This window comes from Cervus elaphus, chromosome 16 (genome assembly GCF_910594005.1).
Source record: "Cervus elaphus chromosome 16, mCerEla1.1, whole genome shotgun sequence".
Classification (NCBI taxonomy): domain Eukaryota; kingdom Metazoa; phylum Chordata; class Mammalia; order Artiodactyla; family Cervidae; genus Cervus; species Cervus elaphus.
The window spans coordinates 8,953,945-8,968,127 of NC_057830.1; the positions used below are offsets into that span (position 1 = coordinate 8,953,945).

The window sequence follows — 14,183 nt, forward strand, 5'->3', positions numbered from 1 at the left end:
TTTCCACTGGAGGGGGTCTGCGAGGAGAGGCCATCTGGCCAAGCCTCTTTTGTGAGACATTGTGAGCAAATTGGTGTCTTGACGAGCGCGAGCTTGGACTCTCTTTCCAATGCTCCTTTTGACACCAAACAACACCTGCTATTGACTGAGCATCTCCTAGATGCCAATCCTTGAGCTAAGTGTGCCCCCCATTTTACTGATGAGGAGACCGAGGTTCCGTCTACCGGAACTTGTGATGGTCTGACTCCAAAGTCCATGTTCTTTGTGACTGTTTTACTCTCCCTAAACCTCCATGACATTTTCTCCCTGACTCCCGCTTCCTCTTCCCTTGGCCTTTTCTTCAGTCTTCCCCACCTCTCATCTCACTTGCTTCTCCAGAACCCATTTCGATTTCATTTTTCAGCTGATCCTTCTCAGGAGAGTTGACAATGGCATCTTGCTGAGATGAAGGATTTCTTGTAGGTTCTGAGCCTCCAGGCCCACACCCTCGTGGGAAGTGGATGGGAACGGGGAGCCCAAGGTAGGGACCCAGGGCAGTGTCTCCAGCCTCAGTGCCCCAGCACAGCATGGCTGCAGCTTTGGACAAAGGCGGCTGGAGTCTTGGGGGTGTGGCTCTTTGGAGGATGCAAGTGGGTGAGCCACAGGACGGGGTTTCAGGAGCCAGGGTTATGGTCCTCTCACTCCAGATGGCTTAGGACCTGTGCACACAGAATACTTGAATTATTCAGTGCAACTTCTCTGCCACCTGCATCGTGCCGCTTCTCTCACGTGACCACATATCACAGAAGCCTTGGGTCTGGAAGGAGAACAGCCTTCTTTTTTTATTTTTTTAATGTTTGTCTATTTATTTATTTGGCTGCACCGGGGCCTTAGTTGCTACACGTGGGATCTTTGTTGCTGCATGTGGGATAGTTCCCTGACTAGGGCTGGAGCCCAGGCCCCCTGCATTGGGAGCATGGAGTCTTAGCCGCTGGACCACCAGGGAAGTCCCAGACACCCGCCTTCCTTGCTGAACTCCTGGCTTCAGACTCTAAGTCCTCTATGCACCTCTAAGTGGGTCTGCCTTGGACATGGCTCCACAGCGAGCGCTCCAATCACATACCCAGTTGTCTGGATTTGAGAGACCCTCCTTACCCCAGGTGTCCTTTCTTCCTCCTGCGTGATAGGCGGGCACTCAGGGGCCACCTCAAGGAGACACACAGCCCCTCTGGCCTGGCCCTGAGTCCTCTGAGCCTCCTGCATCCGGCCCCTGCCCTGGCCCAGGCACCTGCCTCTTCCAGGATGCTCACGGGAGACTCCGAGCTGGTCTCCCTGCCCCCTGCCTTGCCCCTCCCACTCACCTCCCCAGATGGCCAGGGTGACATCCATTAATAAAGTAAGGACCCTGGTGCCTGGCGCCGCACTCCTGAGTCTTCACCATCCTCTGTCTACCTGACCTCCTGCTCACGGCCCTCTGCCTCGATATTCCTTAAACAGATCTTTGGCTTCAGTGGGAACAGCAGGTGCTATCAAGCTCTCATCTCTCTAGAGGGGTTCAGGTGCCCCTTCCGGGTAGCCTTCCCAGACTCCCCACCAGAAGGAACCTCCCCCGTGCGGGGGTCCCTTGGCGCTCAACGCATATGGCTGTCCGTTCTGGCACATGTGCTGGGGATTACAGCAAGGGCTCTCCAACCAGGGATCAGCTCAGGGCAGTTGATCAGCCAGGGCTGACCTCAGTTGACTCAGGCGGGCACATGAATGAATGGATGAATGAACGCGCAAAGGACAATCTGACTGCACCAAAACAAACTTTACTGATGCAGCTGAGGGAACTGAGGTACAAAGGGTGAGCAGGGGGCTGAGGGTGGGCCCTCGTAGCCCCCCAGATCCTGACCCAATACTAGGACGCTTCTGTCTCCTTCTTCCTTTCCTCCTGGTGCTGCTTCTCCAGCGGCCCACACACATCCTGGTGGGAGAAGACAGTGTGTGGTCAGGGAAGGCTGGGCTGGGCTGGGCAGAAGGCAGGGCCGACTGAGCCCAGGAAACCGATGCGCCAGGCCTGGCAGTGGGCACGGAGCGGGGGTGAGGGGAGGGGCTGGCCAGAAAGAGACTCTGGGTCTTCGGAGGGGAATGAGCTCTGGACTGTGGCACCAGCCCAGGCAGGGCTCCCGCTGGGTGACCTTGGGCAGGTCATTTTCTCTCTGCGTCTCAGCTCATTCACCACTGAAACGGAGGCTCACACCCTCAACAACTGGCATGTCTAAGCACGTATTCCCTGTCTGCCCTTCTGTTGATCTCCTGGATTCCTCACACCTTTTTGCAGATGATGAGAGGGAGGTTCAGGATGGCCTGGGGCCTGTCCCCCAGCCAGCAGATGGGGGAGGTAGGCTGCTGGCCGCGGGACCAACTCCGGGGCCTGTGTTCATAAGCTCTTTTCCGAAGTTCCTGAAAATGGGGGGGGGGGTGATTTGTGCCACAGGTGGTCATGGGAAATGACTTTCAGTGGCAGGCAGATGGAGATGTTTTCATTTTAACAATCATGAAAGTATTTCACGTATATCAAAAAAGGGTAGCCAGCTTATCAGCTCTGTGACTTCAGATATTGCACAGGACAAGACCAAGGAAAGCCTTTCATTTAACACAGATTTAAAGGAAAGCATTAAGAGGATACAGAAAATCCTCAGTCATAGCAAAAATCAGGACAGTGGTCCTGGACTTGCAGTTTGGGTGACTCCAAAACCATAAGACCTATTGCCCGTCACACGGGCATTAGAGGGCTGGGGTGTGGCAGGCAGCAGCTGTAAATGATCATTTCCTGTATGTGTCTCTTTTCCATTTGCTGCAACTTGGCTCTGCTCTTCCCCTCCTGCTAGGTTTTCCAGTGCCCCCACGTGCTCCAGGCATCCTCCCTGATTTCCCAGTGACTTTTCCCTCCTGGACACTCATCCATCCCCTGGGGGTCCTGCAGGGAAGCCGGTGCTTGAACAGGATGTCCTGTCTCGCTGGGCAGACTTGACTGCCTCTCTAGGCCTCTGAGGCTGCCCAAGGGGGGACCACCCTCAGGGTGAGCACTACCCCATCCTCCTTGCACTCACCTTCTTCTCGTCACTGTATGTGATTTCTGATTCCTGGATGCCTATGCACTTGATGACATCTAAGAACTCTTTCTTCTGCTCCTGGGTCACCTCCGGTTTGTCAGCTACAAGAGGGAACAAGGGGCCAGGTGGGGATGCTGGGAGGCCTAAGTGGGAGGCCAGGGAGGGCTGGGGTTCTGGGGATCTAGCCCAGGGAGTGGTGGTCCTGGGGTGAGGCTTGGGAGGAGTGGGGGTTTGGGACATCTACCATAGAAAGACACCCCCACATTCTTTGTGCCATTCCAGGAGGCAGCAAGCATGAAGGTCCTGAGGTGCTTGTTGAGCAGCAGGTCAGCAAAGTGTTCTCTGTCCGACTCTGAAAAAGAAAGCCTCTGGTGAGACCACGGGAAACCACAATGGTTCCCGTCTCATGGGCGAGGAACGGGGATGTGCCCAAGGCCACACAGCCGATCCGGGAAGGCCAGGGGCCGCTGGTCCCTCGCTCCTGCCGTGTGCCAGGCTCCGCACCGAGTGCCCTCCATGTGTACAATCTTAGGAGCCTCACATGGACCGTGGTTGTCAAGGCCTTTATCTCCCCGTCTTACAGATGAGGAAACCAAACTCAGACAGCAGCCTCCGGGCTGCAAAGTGACATCTGTTCAATTCCATCGGCTCCTACTGGGTGCCCTCTGCAGTGTTAGTGGGACATGGGTGAAGTCACTGCCTGCCCCTTACAGGCTCCCACCTTTAGCTCGCAGAAGATATGGAGTAATTGACTGAGACGTAGGACTGGAACCAGCCTGGGGTTTAGATCCTAGTTCTAATTATAAGCTGTGTGACCTCGGGGAAATGCCTTGACATCTCTATTTCTCTGTTTCCCCATCTGAACACTATGATGTCCTCCTGCGGTTGTTAATGAGTATGAAGGGGATTAACTGTAAAGCTCTTCAAACAGTGCCTGGCACACAGCAAGAACTTGAAAATGCTGGCAGTTATTACTGATCATTTGCTGTGTGTAGGTACTAGGACCACAGAGATATAAGAAGTCCTCCGGGCCCCCTCCTTGAGGCTGGACAACCCACCATCTCCCCACTCCACACAACAGCCCTCCACCTGAAGGCTGGCTCTCACCAATTTTAGACATGGTCCCATTCTGACGATAGATGTTTATGGTGCTGCGGTTGTAGATGCACTTGTCCGCACTACAGCCAGACAGAAGCAGGGAGAAAAACAGTAAGACGGTCAAAGAGAAGTGCACGATCACCCATCGCAGTCAATGAGTCAGATGACGATTAGAGTCAGTGTCCCATCCCCTGCCCCCTGCAATTCCATCCATGGGGAGGCTGAGGCTGAGGCCAGGAGGAAAGTTGGACTCGCCCAAGGTTTTTCTGCAGCTGGGAGTGAAAGCCAGAAGCTAGGGCTGGCAGTGTGGGCCCTCACATGGTCTGGTAGTCTCTGACGATCAGCTTGTCCTCCGCATGCCTGGGCTCAAAGTAAAAGAAAGCCGCCTGGATCATTCTAGCCGACTCATTGTACTCAGGGTTTCGGAAAGCGGAGCCGATATAAAACCACTTGCCAGTGAGCTGGGGAGAAGCCAGGAATTGATGATGCAGCCAAATCCTTGACAGTCAGCTGGGATAAGACTTAGCAGATCTCTGCTCTGCTTTTGCAAACAAGGAGACTGGGGCCCCAGATGAGGAGCGATCATACAAGAGCTCACTCAGGGAACGAGGTGTCTCCCCAAATGCCCCCCAACCCCTGGGCAGCCCCTCCCCGCCTAGGACAGAATTGTTCTCTGCTGGGGGACCTTGCAAGGAGACATCTGAATTTGGAGGCAGAGAAATGCCTCTGGAGGCCGGTTGGAATTTCAGCCCAGACCCCAAGAGAGAAAAGGAGGGTATCAGGTGGGCAAAAGAAAGCCCAGGGAGGGAAGCAGCTGCCCACGGTGCTCAGGGAGTCAGGCACTTACCCAGTCCAGGGTGGCATTGGTAATGGGGGCCACAGTCATCAGGTTGGCACACTCGGGGCTCTGGGCATCCAGCAGGGGAAGGAGGCTCAGGACAGTGAGGGCCCAAAGCAGCGCCATGCTGAGACCAGGAGACACCTGCAGCCAAGCAAGCTGGTGGTTGGAAGACGTCAGTGACTTTTATAAAGGAGTTGTGGGCGGGTCCCTAGGACCCAGCTGTGACACAATCTGGCAAACTGTTGTGAAATGTCTTGCACAAATCCTTCCATCCGTCCTGCAAAGCCAGCTGTAGGTAAAGCTTACAAGCCTGGATCTAATTTGGGTCCCTAACCTGGAGGAGTTACCAGGGTCCAAAGGTTTGGACCTGAGTGGCACTAGTTAATGTGTTTAGATAATGATCCAGGGGCCTGTAAACAAAGTCTCCTGTTTTCATTCAATTCCTATTCTATTAAGTGCCAAGACTTAAAGGTCAGTCAGTCAGTTCAGTCACTCAGTCGTATCCGACTCTGCGACCCCATGGACTGCAGCATGCCAGGCCTCCCTGTTCATCACCAGTTCCCGGAGTTTACTCAAACTCATGACAACGGAGTCGGTGATGCCATCCAACCATCTCATCCTCTGTTGTCCCCTTCTCCTCCTGCCTTCAATGTTTCCCAGCATCAGGGTCTTTTCCAATGAGTCAGTTCTTCGCATCAGGTGGCCAAAGAATTGGAGTTTCAGTTTCAGCATCAGTCCTTCCAGTGAATATTCAGGACTGATTTCCTTTAGGATGGACAGGTTGGATCTCCTTGCAGTCCAAGGGACTCTCAAGAGTCTTCTCCAACACCACATTTCAAAAGCATCAGTTCTTCGGTGCTCAGCTTTCTTTATAGTCCAACTCTCTTAAAGGACCCAACTGTAAATCAAGTGCTGAAGGCAACTCAGAGAGTTTCCAGGCGAGTGTGGTGTATATGGGAATGAGTGGGGGAGGGTTTTAGGGGTAGGATGTGTGGGCAAACATGGGATCAATCCCAAATGTGTGTGGGGAAACCTGAAACAACAAAAATCCAGAGGGGACCCAACTCAATCCTGGAGGCAGGGACATTTCCAAAAGAAAGGGATATCTAAGTTGAATGTCTATTTCCAGTATTGAGTGAGTGAGAGAAAGTCGCTCAGTCGTATCCGACTTTTTGTGACCCCATGGACTATGCAGTCCATGGAATTTTCCAGGCCAGAATACTGGAGTGGGTAGCCATTCCCTTCTCCTGGGGATCTTCCCAGCCTACAGATCAAGCCCAGGTCTCCTGCACTGCAGGCAGATTCTTTACCGTCTGAGCCACCAGGGAAGCAAATGTATTGGGCTGGCCAAAAAGTTCACTCGAGTTTTTCCATAAGATGTTACAGGAGATGAATGAATATTTTGGCCTAGCTGATACAACTTAAAGCACCTCTCAACATCTAGAATAGGAAATGGTCTCTGTGTTTTCTCCACCCCTTGCTGGTTGAGCAGCGAGCTTGCCTCTATTTTCCCCAATATGTTCTCAGTCCTGGAATAGTGCCCAGCAAGGGACAGACACTCAGTATAAACCAGGGAATAAATAATTCCACTGCTCATTTGCATTTCTATGTGATGGAATCAAATCTTTATTTGTATAAATAGATTCCAAAAATATTATTATGATAGGCTTACCATTTTGTATTCTTATTCATTGCATACATTTGAATAATTTTTCCTGTGTCGGTGTAGCCAGCAGTTGTAATTTGAATGGATGAATAACCTTTCATTCACTTCCTGGATTCTAACTTCCCTAAACATGTCCCCTCTTTATACCTAGAGCATTTTATTCTGCTTTTTTTTTCTTCCAACTTTATTGAGATGCAGTTGCCTATAGCATCTTAGATTGTAATTTTTCCTCTGAAGATACGTCAGAGACCATCCAAATTCCTTTCAAGAGAAAGAAAAGCATATGTCTTTAACAATACAAGATTTTAATGATATTTAAAAGCTCCCCCCTATAAATAAAAATAAGTAGCCCCCAAGCTACAAACAATTCAGGTATCTGTCAAAAGGAAAATGGAAAAACAAACTGTGGTATTTTTATACAATGGAATAATACTTAGCAACAAAAAAAGAATGAACTACGGCTATATTTAACAACGGAAATGAATTTCAAAAACAAGCTGAACAAAAGAAACCAGACTCAGGCTTCCCTGATGGTCCAGTGGTTGGGAGTCCACCTGCCAATTCAGGGAACATAGGTTCAATCCCCGGTCCAGGAAGATCCTACAAGCAGCGGGACAAGTGAGCCCATGTGACACAACTACCGAGCTCACGCTCTAGAGCTGGTGCTCTGCAAGAGTGAGGAGCTCACACACCACAGGGAAGAGGAGCCCTGCTCACTGCAACTAGAGAAAGCCCGTGAACAGCAGTGCAGACCCAGTGCAGCCCACCCCGCCCCCCCCCAAAAAGAAAGGAGCTAGATTGGACAGCTCAGGGACTGGACTTCCCTGGTGCTCCCGTTGCTGAGACTCCATGCTCCTGACGAGGGGGCCTGGATTCCACCCTGGTCAGGAAACTAGATCCTACATGCCTCAACGAAGAGTTCATATGCCACGCAAAATCCCACATGCTGTAATTAAGATCCCAGCTGCCGCAACTCACACTTGGTGCAGTCAAATAAATAAATAAACATTAAAAAAAAAAAAAAAACCCAGCACACAGACTCTGTGATTCCACTTATATGAAGTTTGAGAACAGCCAAAACTAATTATAATGGTAGAAATCAGATCAGTGGTTGCCTTGACAATTTGCCCAGGGACACGAGAGAACTTTTTGAAGTAGATGACCATGTTCTATATTTTCATTCTGGTGGTGGTTACTCACGTATTGATATGTACATTTGTGAAACTCTTTGAGCTGGAAACTGAAAACTGAAAACGTGTGAATTTTATTGTATGCTGTGCATGCTAAGTCATTTCAGTTGTGTTCAATTCTTTGCGACCCCATGGACATAGCCCACCAGGTTCCTCTGTCTAGGAGATTCTCGAGGCAAGAATGCTGAAGTGGGTTGCCATGCCCTCCTCCAGGAGATCTTCCCCACCCAGGGATCGAACCCGAGTCTCCTGTGACTCCTGCATTGCAGGGGGTTTCTTTTAGCCCTGAGCCACTGGGGAAGCCCTTATTGTATGCCTAGTATACCTCAATTAAGTTGATTAAAAAAAAAAAAAAACTTCTCCCCCAAAAGAGAGAAAGCAAAAACATCACAAATCAAAACGCACTAACAACCTTTGATGCTGTCCCGATATGGCAATGCAGAAACGAGTCTCTCCCTCCACATCCTTGTCAGAACTAGAGCTTCCCTTCTTTTTCTTTTTTTATCAGCTCAGTTAGTGTCTTGACCTTGCATTGCTCTAACTGGAGTCTTGCAAACACGAGTGGAGCTCTTCAAGAGGGAACAGTGCTGGTAAGGGAGAAGGCGATAAAAGAACGATCAAGACAGTCTGCGTGACTGCAGCATGTGACGGGGTCAGAGGGATGGAGGCTGATGCTGGGGGTGGGGCTCTCGGTGGGAACCCAAGCTGCAGCGCGTGGAAAGCAGGCTGAGGAGTGTGCAGTGTCCTCTGAGGGTACTGGGGAGAAAGGGAAAGATTTTAAGTGAGGTGTGTATGGAGGCGTAATATCAGACTTGCCCTTTAGAGAGAGCCCACTGTCTGCAGTGAGAAGAACAGGGGGCCGGGAGGACAAGAATGGAGTTGGCAGAGCAGCTGGGCAGGTGCAGTGGTCCAGGTGTGAGATGATGGGAGTGGGCAGTTTCAAGACACTGTGTAAGGACATGCTGAGCCCCGTGTGGGGACACCTGCTACCATTAGACCTGGGCCAATGACGTTCTCACCTGGAACCCAGATCTTTCCAGGCCCCCACATATCACACACACATGGGCACACACTCACACCCGAGTTCACGCACCAACACACAAGCACCTCTGTCCCTTGGGATCTGCTGCCTGGCACTGGCGCAGGGTAACCCATAACCCTAAGTGCTTTTTGTCACAGCCAGCTATGTTCAGAGCCCAGGGGAACAAGTCTTCCCATCTTGTACTCTATCCTTGAAACACCAGGTGCTCTTCCCAAACATCCTGAGGTTCTGAAGGTGATGCTACTGCTGACATGGGAGATAGCAGTAGGATTAGGACGGTCTGTGTGGTTGGAGCATGTGATGGGGTCAGAGTGATGAAGGCTGATGCCTCCATCACTGCAGACTCACTTCAGAGTCCAGGGAAGATTTGAGTGGACTTTGAGGTAGGGAAACCTAGCAGGATCCTGCAAGGCCCTCCCAGGTGAAATAAAAACCCCTCCATTTCTGGTTGATAGGAAGAAAAAAGGGGGTGTGGTAGGAAGGCTTATGTCTCCTAGGCCTTCTCTGAGTTCCAAAGAGCAGGCTCAAGCAGTTAATGATTAGGACAACACGGACACCGGACTCCCACTCCCTCCGGAAGGGATGTAGATAACAATTTGATGTTTATCTTTGAGTTGTTTTGCAGAAACTAAGACCTGTACCCAGGTGGAGGATGGGGATGACATCCTGACCACGAGCACGTAGACCCCAGACTAGTTGGAACCAGAAAGATGATGGAAATTTCTGAAACAACCCCCTGTTATCTCCCCACCAACCAATCAGAAGATTGACGAGCTGATCACACATCCTACACCTCTCTTCTTTTCACCCTTCCTGCCTTTAAAAACTTTGTGTCCCGGCCAGCTAACCAGATGGACTTGAGACTGGTCTAAGTCTCCATTTTCCGTGTTGGCACCTCCTCAATTAGCTTTCTCTGCTCCAGACTCTGATGTCTCCATTTGACCTCACTGTGTGTGGGGTGTAGGAGCTTTGATCTGACTACAGAAAAAAACAGATTAATTAACTTTCTCATTCCTCCCTCTCTACATAAAGGCCATACTTTCTTACCACATTAGCCCTTGCTTCCCAATAGTAATGAGAAGCCATTTTTTTTTTTTTTTGCAACCTGTGGTTGGAGAGGCCCTCCTGAATTAGAAATAGGCAGTATTTGCAGCAGTTGCATGTGGTAGCCAAGAAATGTTTTGCAAGGTGACATCATTCATGTTCCTCTTAAATTCGTGTATAGGTAGACGTAACACCCATTAGGCATGGATCTGATTCTTGGCATCAGCAATTCGAGGTTGAATGCTAGCATGGTGAATGATTTATAGCTTCACAAACTTTTGAACAAGTCTTAATCCAGTGGTTAAATTTCCAGAATGTTAAACAGTCAGTTTTATTTAAAAACTTTTGGTGAATGATGTTTAGTTATCTAGAACAGTGGTCTGCGGGCCTTCATTTGTTCATGCACAGAAATGCTACGGTTGCCCCCCGTGTGGGCAAAGGGTGAACAGGGAGGGCCAGTAAACAGCTGGACTCGTTCTCGGTCTTTCTTTTGTCCAGAGCAATTCAGCTCCAGCCTGACCTGCATGCCTCCTGAAGCAAAACCATAGATAGCGGCTGTGATATACAGTAAGTGCCCTACATACAAACCTGCAAGTTGTGAACGCGTGTTCCATCAGCATCGGGCATGAAATTGCAGCTTGCCCTCCATCTCCTAAGATCCTTCAGCTCTACCATCTTCACCTCTTCTCACCCCTCCAGTCACTGGCTCTTGGCTGTTCATGTGACGCCAGCCCCTGTATGCCAGCTGCTGTACTGTATTAGTTACTTTTCAAGGTACTGTGCTGTAAGATTAAAAATGTTTTCTTTACTTTATGTGTTTGTTTTTTTATGTATTATTTGTGTGAAAAGTAATATAAACTTATTACAGTACCGTACTATGCAGCTGAGTACCTAGGCTCACTTTGTTGGACTTACGAATATACCAGACTTACAAAGGCACTCTCTGAAGAGACCTCATTCATATGTAGGGGACTGACTGTCATAAGAAACATATGCTTGATCTCTACCTCCATTTCTGGTAACACAGGTCATAAAACTCCTGGGATCTCCAAAGTGATACTTGTCCTTTTGTAGACTAATGAGATGTCCTTTGGCTGCGGGCTCCTGGATACCCTCAGAATGGACTGACTTTGTGATTAGAGGGTTGAAATTTTCAGCTCCACCCCCTCATCTCTGGGAAGAGAACCGGTGCTGGAGATTGACTTAGTCACTAATGACGAAGGATGATTTAATCAACCATGCCCAGGTAAGGGTGCTTTCAGGGAACTCCTAAATGATGGAGTTAGGACATGTGGAGGTGCTGGGTAGGTGGCCAGTCTGAAGAAGTCATGGAAGCCCTGTGCTGTTTCCCACATATCTTGCCCTGGGCATCACTGCTACCTGACTATTCCTGAATTGTATCCTTTTATACTAAACTGGTAATCTAGTAAGTAAATGATCTATTGAATTCTGTGAGCTGTTCTAATAGATGGTCAAACCCAAAGAAGGGGTTATGGGAGTCTGTGACTTATAGCTGGTGGGTTGGAAGCACAGGGGACAACCTGGACTTGTGACTGCCATTGCAATGGGGATAGTCTTGTGGGTCTGAGACCTTAACCTGCAGGATCTGATGTTCACCCTGATTAGTGTTGAAACCGAGTTCCCCTAAATCCAAGTGTCCTTACTGAGTTTATGACGAATCTCTCTATCCAAACTTTTATTTCCTTTCTTGTTCAACCCCTCTTTCCCTCAGGATTGAGGGGTATCAAAGAAAAGGGGAGATTGAAACTGAGCAAGACTCTGCAGGGTCTTTGCACCTTTCTAAGCCTTTCCTCGAGTTCCAAAGAGCAGGCTTAAGCAGTCAATAAGTAGGACAGTATAGACACAGGACTCCCAGTCCCTCCGGAAGGGATGTAGATAGCAATTTGATGCTTACCTTTGAGTTGTTCTGCAGAAACTAAGACCTGTACCCAGGTGGAGGATGGGGACAACATGCTGACCACAAGCATGTAGATCCTAGACTAGTTGAAACCAGAAGGTTGATGGTCAAGATTTCTGACACATCTCCCTGTTACCCCACCACCACCAAATCAGAAGAAGTTCCACGAACTGATCATGCCTCCTAAGACCCTCTCCCCTAACACTTTCTTTTAAAACCCTTGCTGAACGCCATTGGGGAGTTCTAGTCTTTTGAGCATGAGTTGCCCACTCCTCTCGCTTGGTGCCTGCAATAAATGCTGGACTTTGCTTCACCACAACCCAGTGCCAGTAGATTGGCTTTGCTGTGTATATGGCAAGTAGACCCAAGTTTGGTTCTATAACAGTATCAGAACTGAACTGAATTGTAAGATACCCAGCTGGTGTCTTGGGCTTCCCAAGTGTACGGTGGTGAAGAATCCACCTGCCAGTGCAGGAAGCACAGGGGACACGGGTTCAATCCCCGGGTCAGGAAGATCTCCTGGAGGAGGAAATGGCAACCCACTGCAGTATTCTTGCCTGGAGAATCCCATGAACAGAGGAGCCTGGAGGGCTACAGTCCATGGGGTTGCAAAGAATCGGATACAACTGAGCGACTGAGCGTACACGCAGTTGGTGTCTGGAAAGTCAGAGAATTGCTTGGTGTGGGAGAAAACCCACACACTTTGTGGCCATAAGTATGCGAGCAGAGGAGAGAGAAATGAAAGTTTCCCTGGAAGGGAGTAAGTGGAGTGCCTCCCTTGGGAAGGAGTGAGTGGTCCTCACCAGTCTCACCCCCAGGCTGCCCCTTGTGGCAGGCAGGGGTATGTCTCACTCTCCTCCCAAGAGGCCATGCAAGTAGTTTCTCCAAGCACACCCAGCACTCATCTTCACATAGCACAATTTTCTCCACCTTTTTATTAATACATTTCAAGGATGGTTTGGAACCTCCATGAACTGAGGTCTTAAGCAGCCCTCCCCAGCCTGCCCTTCCATCTGTCCCTGGCACAATGTCAAGAGAAGTTTGGCAGGAAAGAGACAGAAAAGCAATCAGGGCAGTGTAGGGTGCTGGTAAAGGAGTTGTCCTGGTTTTGCTGTTGTTCAATTGCTAAGTCATGTCCGACTCTTTGCAACCCCATGGACTGCAGGCTGCCAGGCTTTCCCAGCCCTCACCATCTCCCGGAGTTTGCCAAGTTCATGTCCACTGAATCGGTGATGTCATCCAACCATTTCATCCTCTGTCGCCCACTTCTCCTTCTGCCTTCAATCTTTCCCAGCTTCAGGGTCTTTTCCAGTGAGTCAGTTGTTCACATCAGGTGGCCAAACTACTGGAGCTTCAGCTTCAGCATCAATCCTTCCAAAGAGTATTTGGGGTTGATTTCCCTGAATTGACTGGTTTGATCTTGCTGTCCAAGGGATTCTCAAGAGCCTTCTCCAGCACCACAGTTTGAAAGCATCAATTCTTCTGAGCTCAGCTTTCTTTATTGTCCAACTCTCACATCCATACATGACTACTGAAAAGACCATAGCCTTGACTATACGGACCTTTGTTGGCAAAGTGATGTCTTTGCTTTTTAACACACTGTCTAGGTTTGTCATAGCTTTCCTGACAAGAAGCAACCATCTTCTAATTTCACAGCTGCAGTCACCAACCACAGTGATTTCAGAGCCCAGGAAGAGGAAATCTGTCACTGCTTCCAACTTTTCCCCTTCTATTTGCCATGAAGTTATGGGACCAGATGTCCTAGTTTTACCACTTGCTAACTGTGTGACCTTGGGCAAGTTATCTAACTTCTCTTGTCTCAATTTCCCTAGCTGTAAAGTGGGGATAATAGTAATAAATTCTACTCATTGGGTTGTTATGCGCATTCAATCTGTTCACATTTAGATGAACTAAATGTTAGATGAAACAAACCGGCTTCTAAGGGTTCTCCTATTATAATAATCATCACCATCTGTTTAATGAGAAGTGGGGTGGTGAGGAAGGAAAGACAGACTCCTGCATTACATAAACACTTCAGTTGATAGCAAGTTACATCCCACTTCTCAAGATACCAACATGCAAAAATATGTCTCTTTAGATTCAGGAAATATCTCCCCACCCCACATTAGATATATGAGAAAACCAGTGACCTGGGTCAGGAAGATGCCCTGGAGAAGAAACTGGCAACTCACTCCAGTATTCTTGCCTGAAAATTTCCATGGACAGAGGAGCCTGGAGGGCTACAGTCCATGGGGTCGCAAAGAGTCGGACACGAGCTAGTGATTAACATACACACAGAGGGTTAAG

General features: G+C 49.3%; 1 protein-coding gene across 1 annotated transcript; it reads right to left on the reverse strand.

The window, feature by feature from the left end:
- Positions 1–1,774: 1,774 nt before the first annotated feature.
- Positions 1,775–5,320, reverse strand: ORM1 (orosomucoid 1). Its single transcript, XM_043870633.1, has 6 exons — positions 5,023–5,320; positions 4,494–4,636; positions 4,185–4,255; positions 3,322–3,429; positions 3,075–3,178; positions 1,775–1,945 (listed from the first exon to the last, which is right to left on the reverse strand). The coding sequence occupies exons 1-6, from the start codon at positions 5,137–5,139 to the stop codon at positions 1,880–1,882; spliced, it is 609 nt and encodes a 202-aa protein (XP_043726568.1). The 5' UTR covers positions 5,140–5,320; the 3' UTR covers positions 1,775–1,879.
- Between the last annotated feature and the right edge of the window lie 8,863 nt (positions 5,321–14,183).

Excerpts from the sequence above, each read along its gene's own strand:
- ORM1 (XM_043870633.1), bottom strand. The coding sequence starts at position 5,139 with ATGGCGCTGCTTTGGGCCCTCACTGTCCTGAGCCTCCTTCCCCTGCTG. Across the intron at positions 4,256-4,493 it reads GTCAGAGACTACCAGACCAT|TGCGGACAAGTGCATCTACA; the intron begins GTGAGGGCCCAC and ends GTCTGGCTGTAG. Across the intron at positions 3,179-3,321 it reads TGTGGGGGTGTCTTTCTATG|CTGACAAACCGGAGGTGACC; the intron begins GTAGATGTCCCA and ends TCCCTCTTGTAG.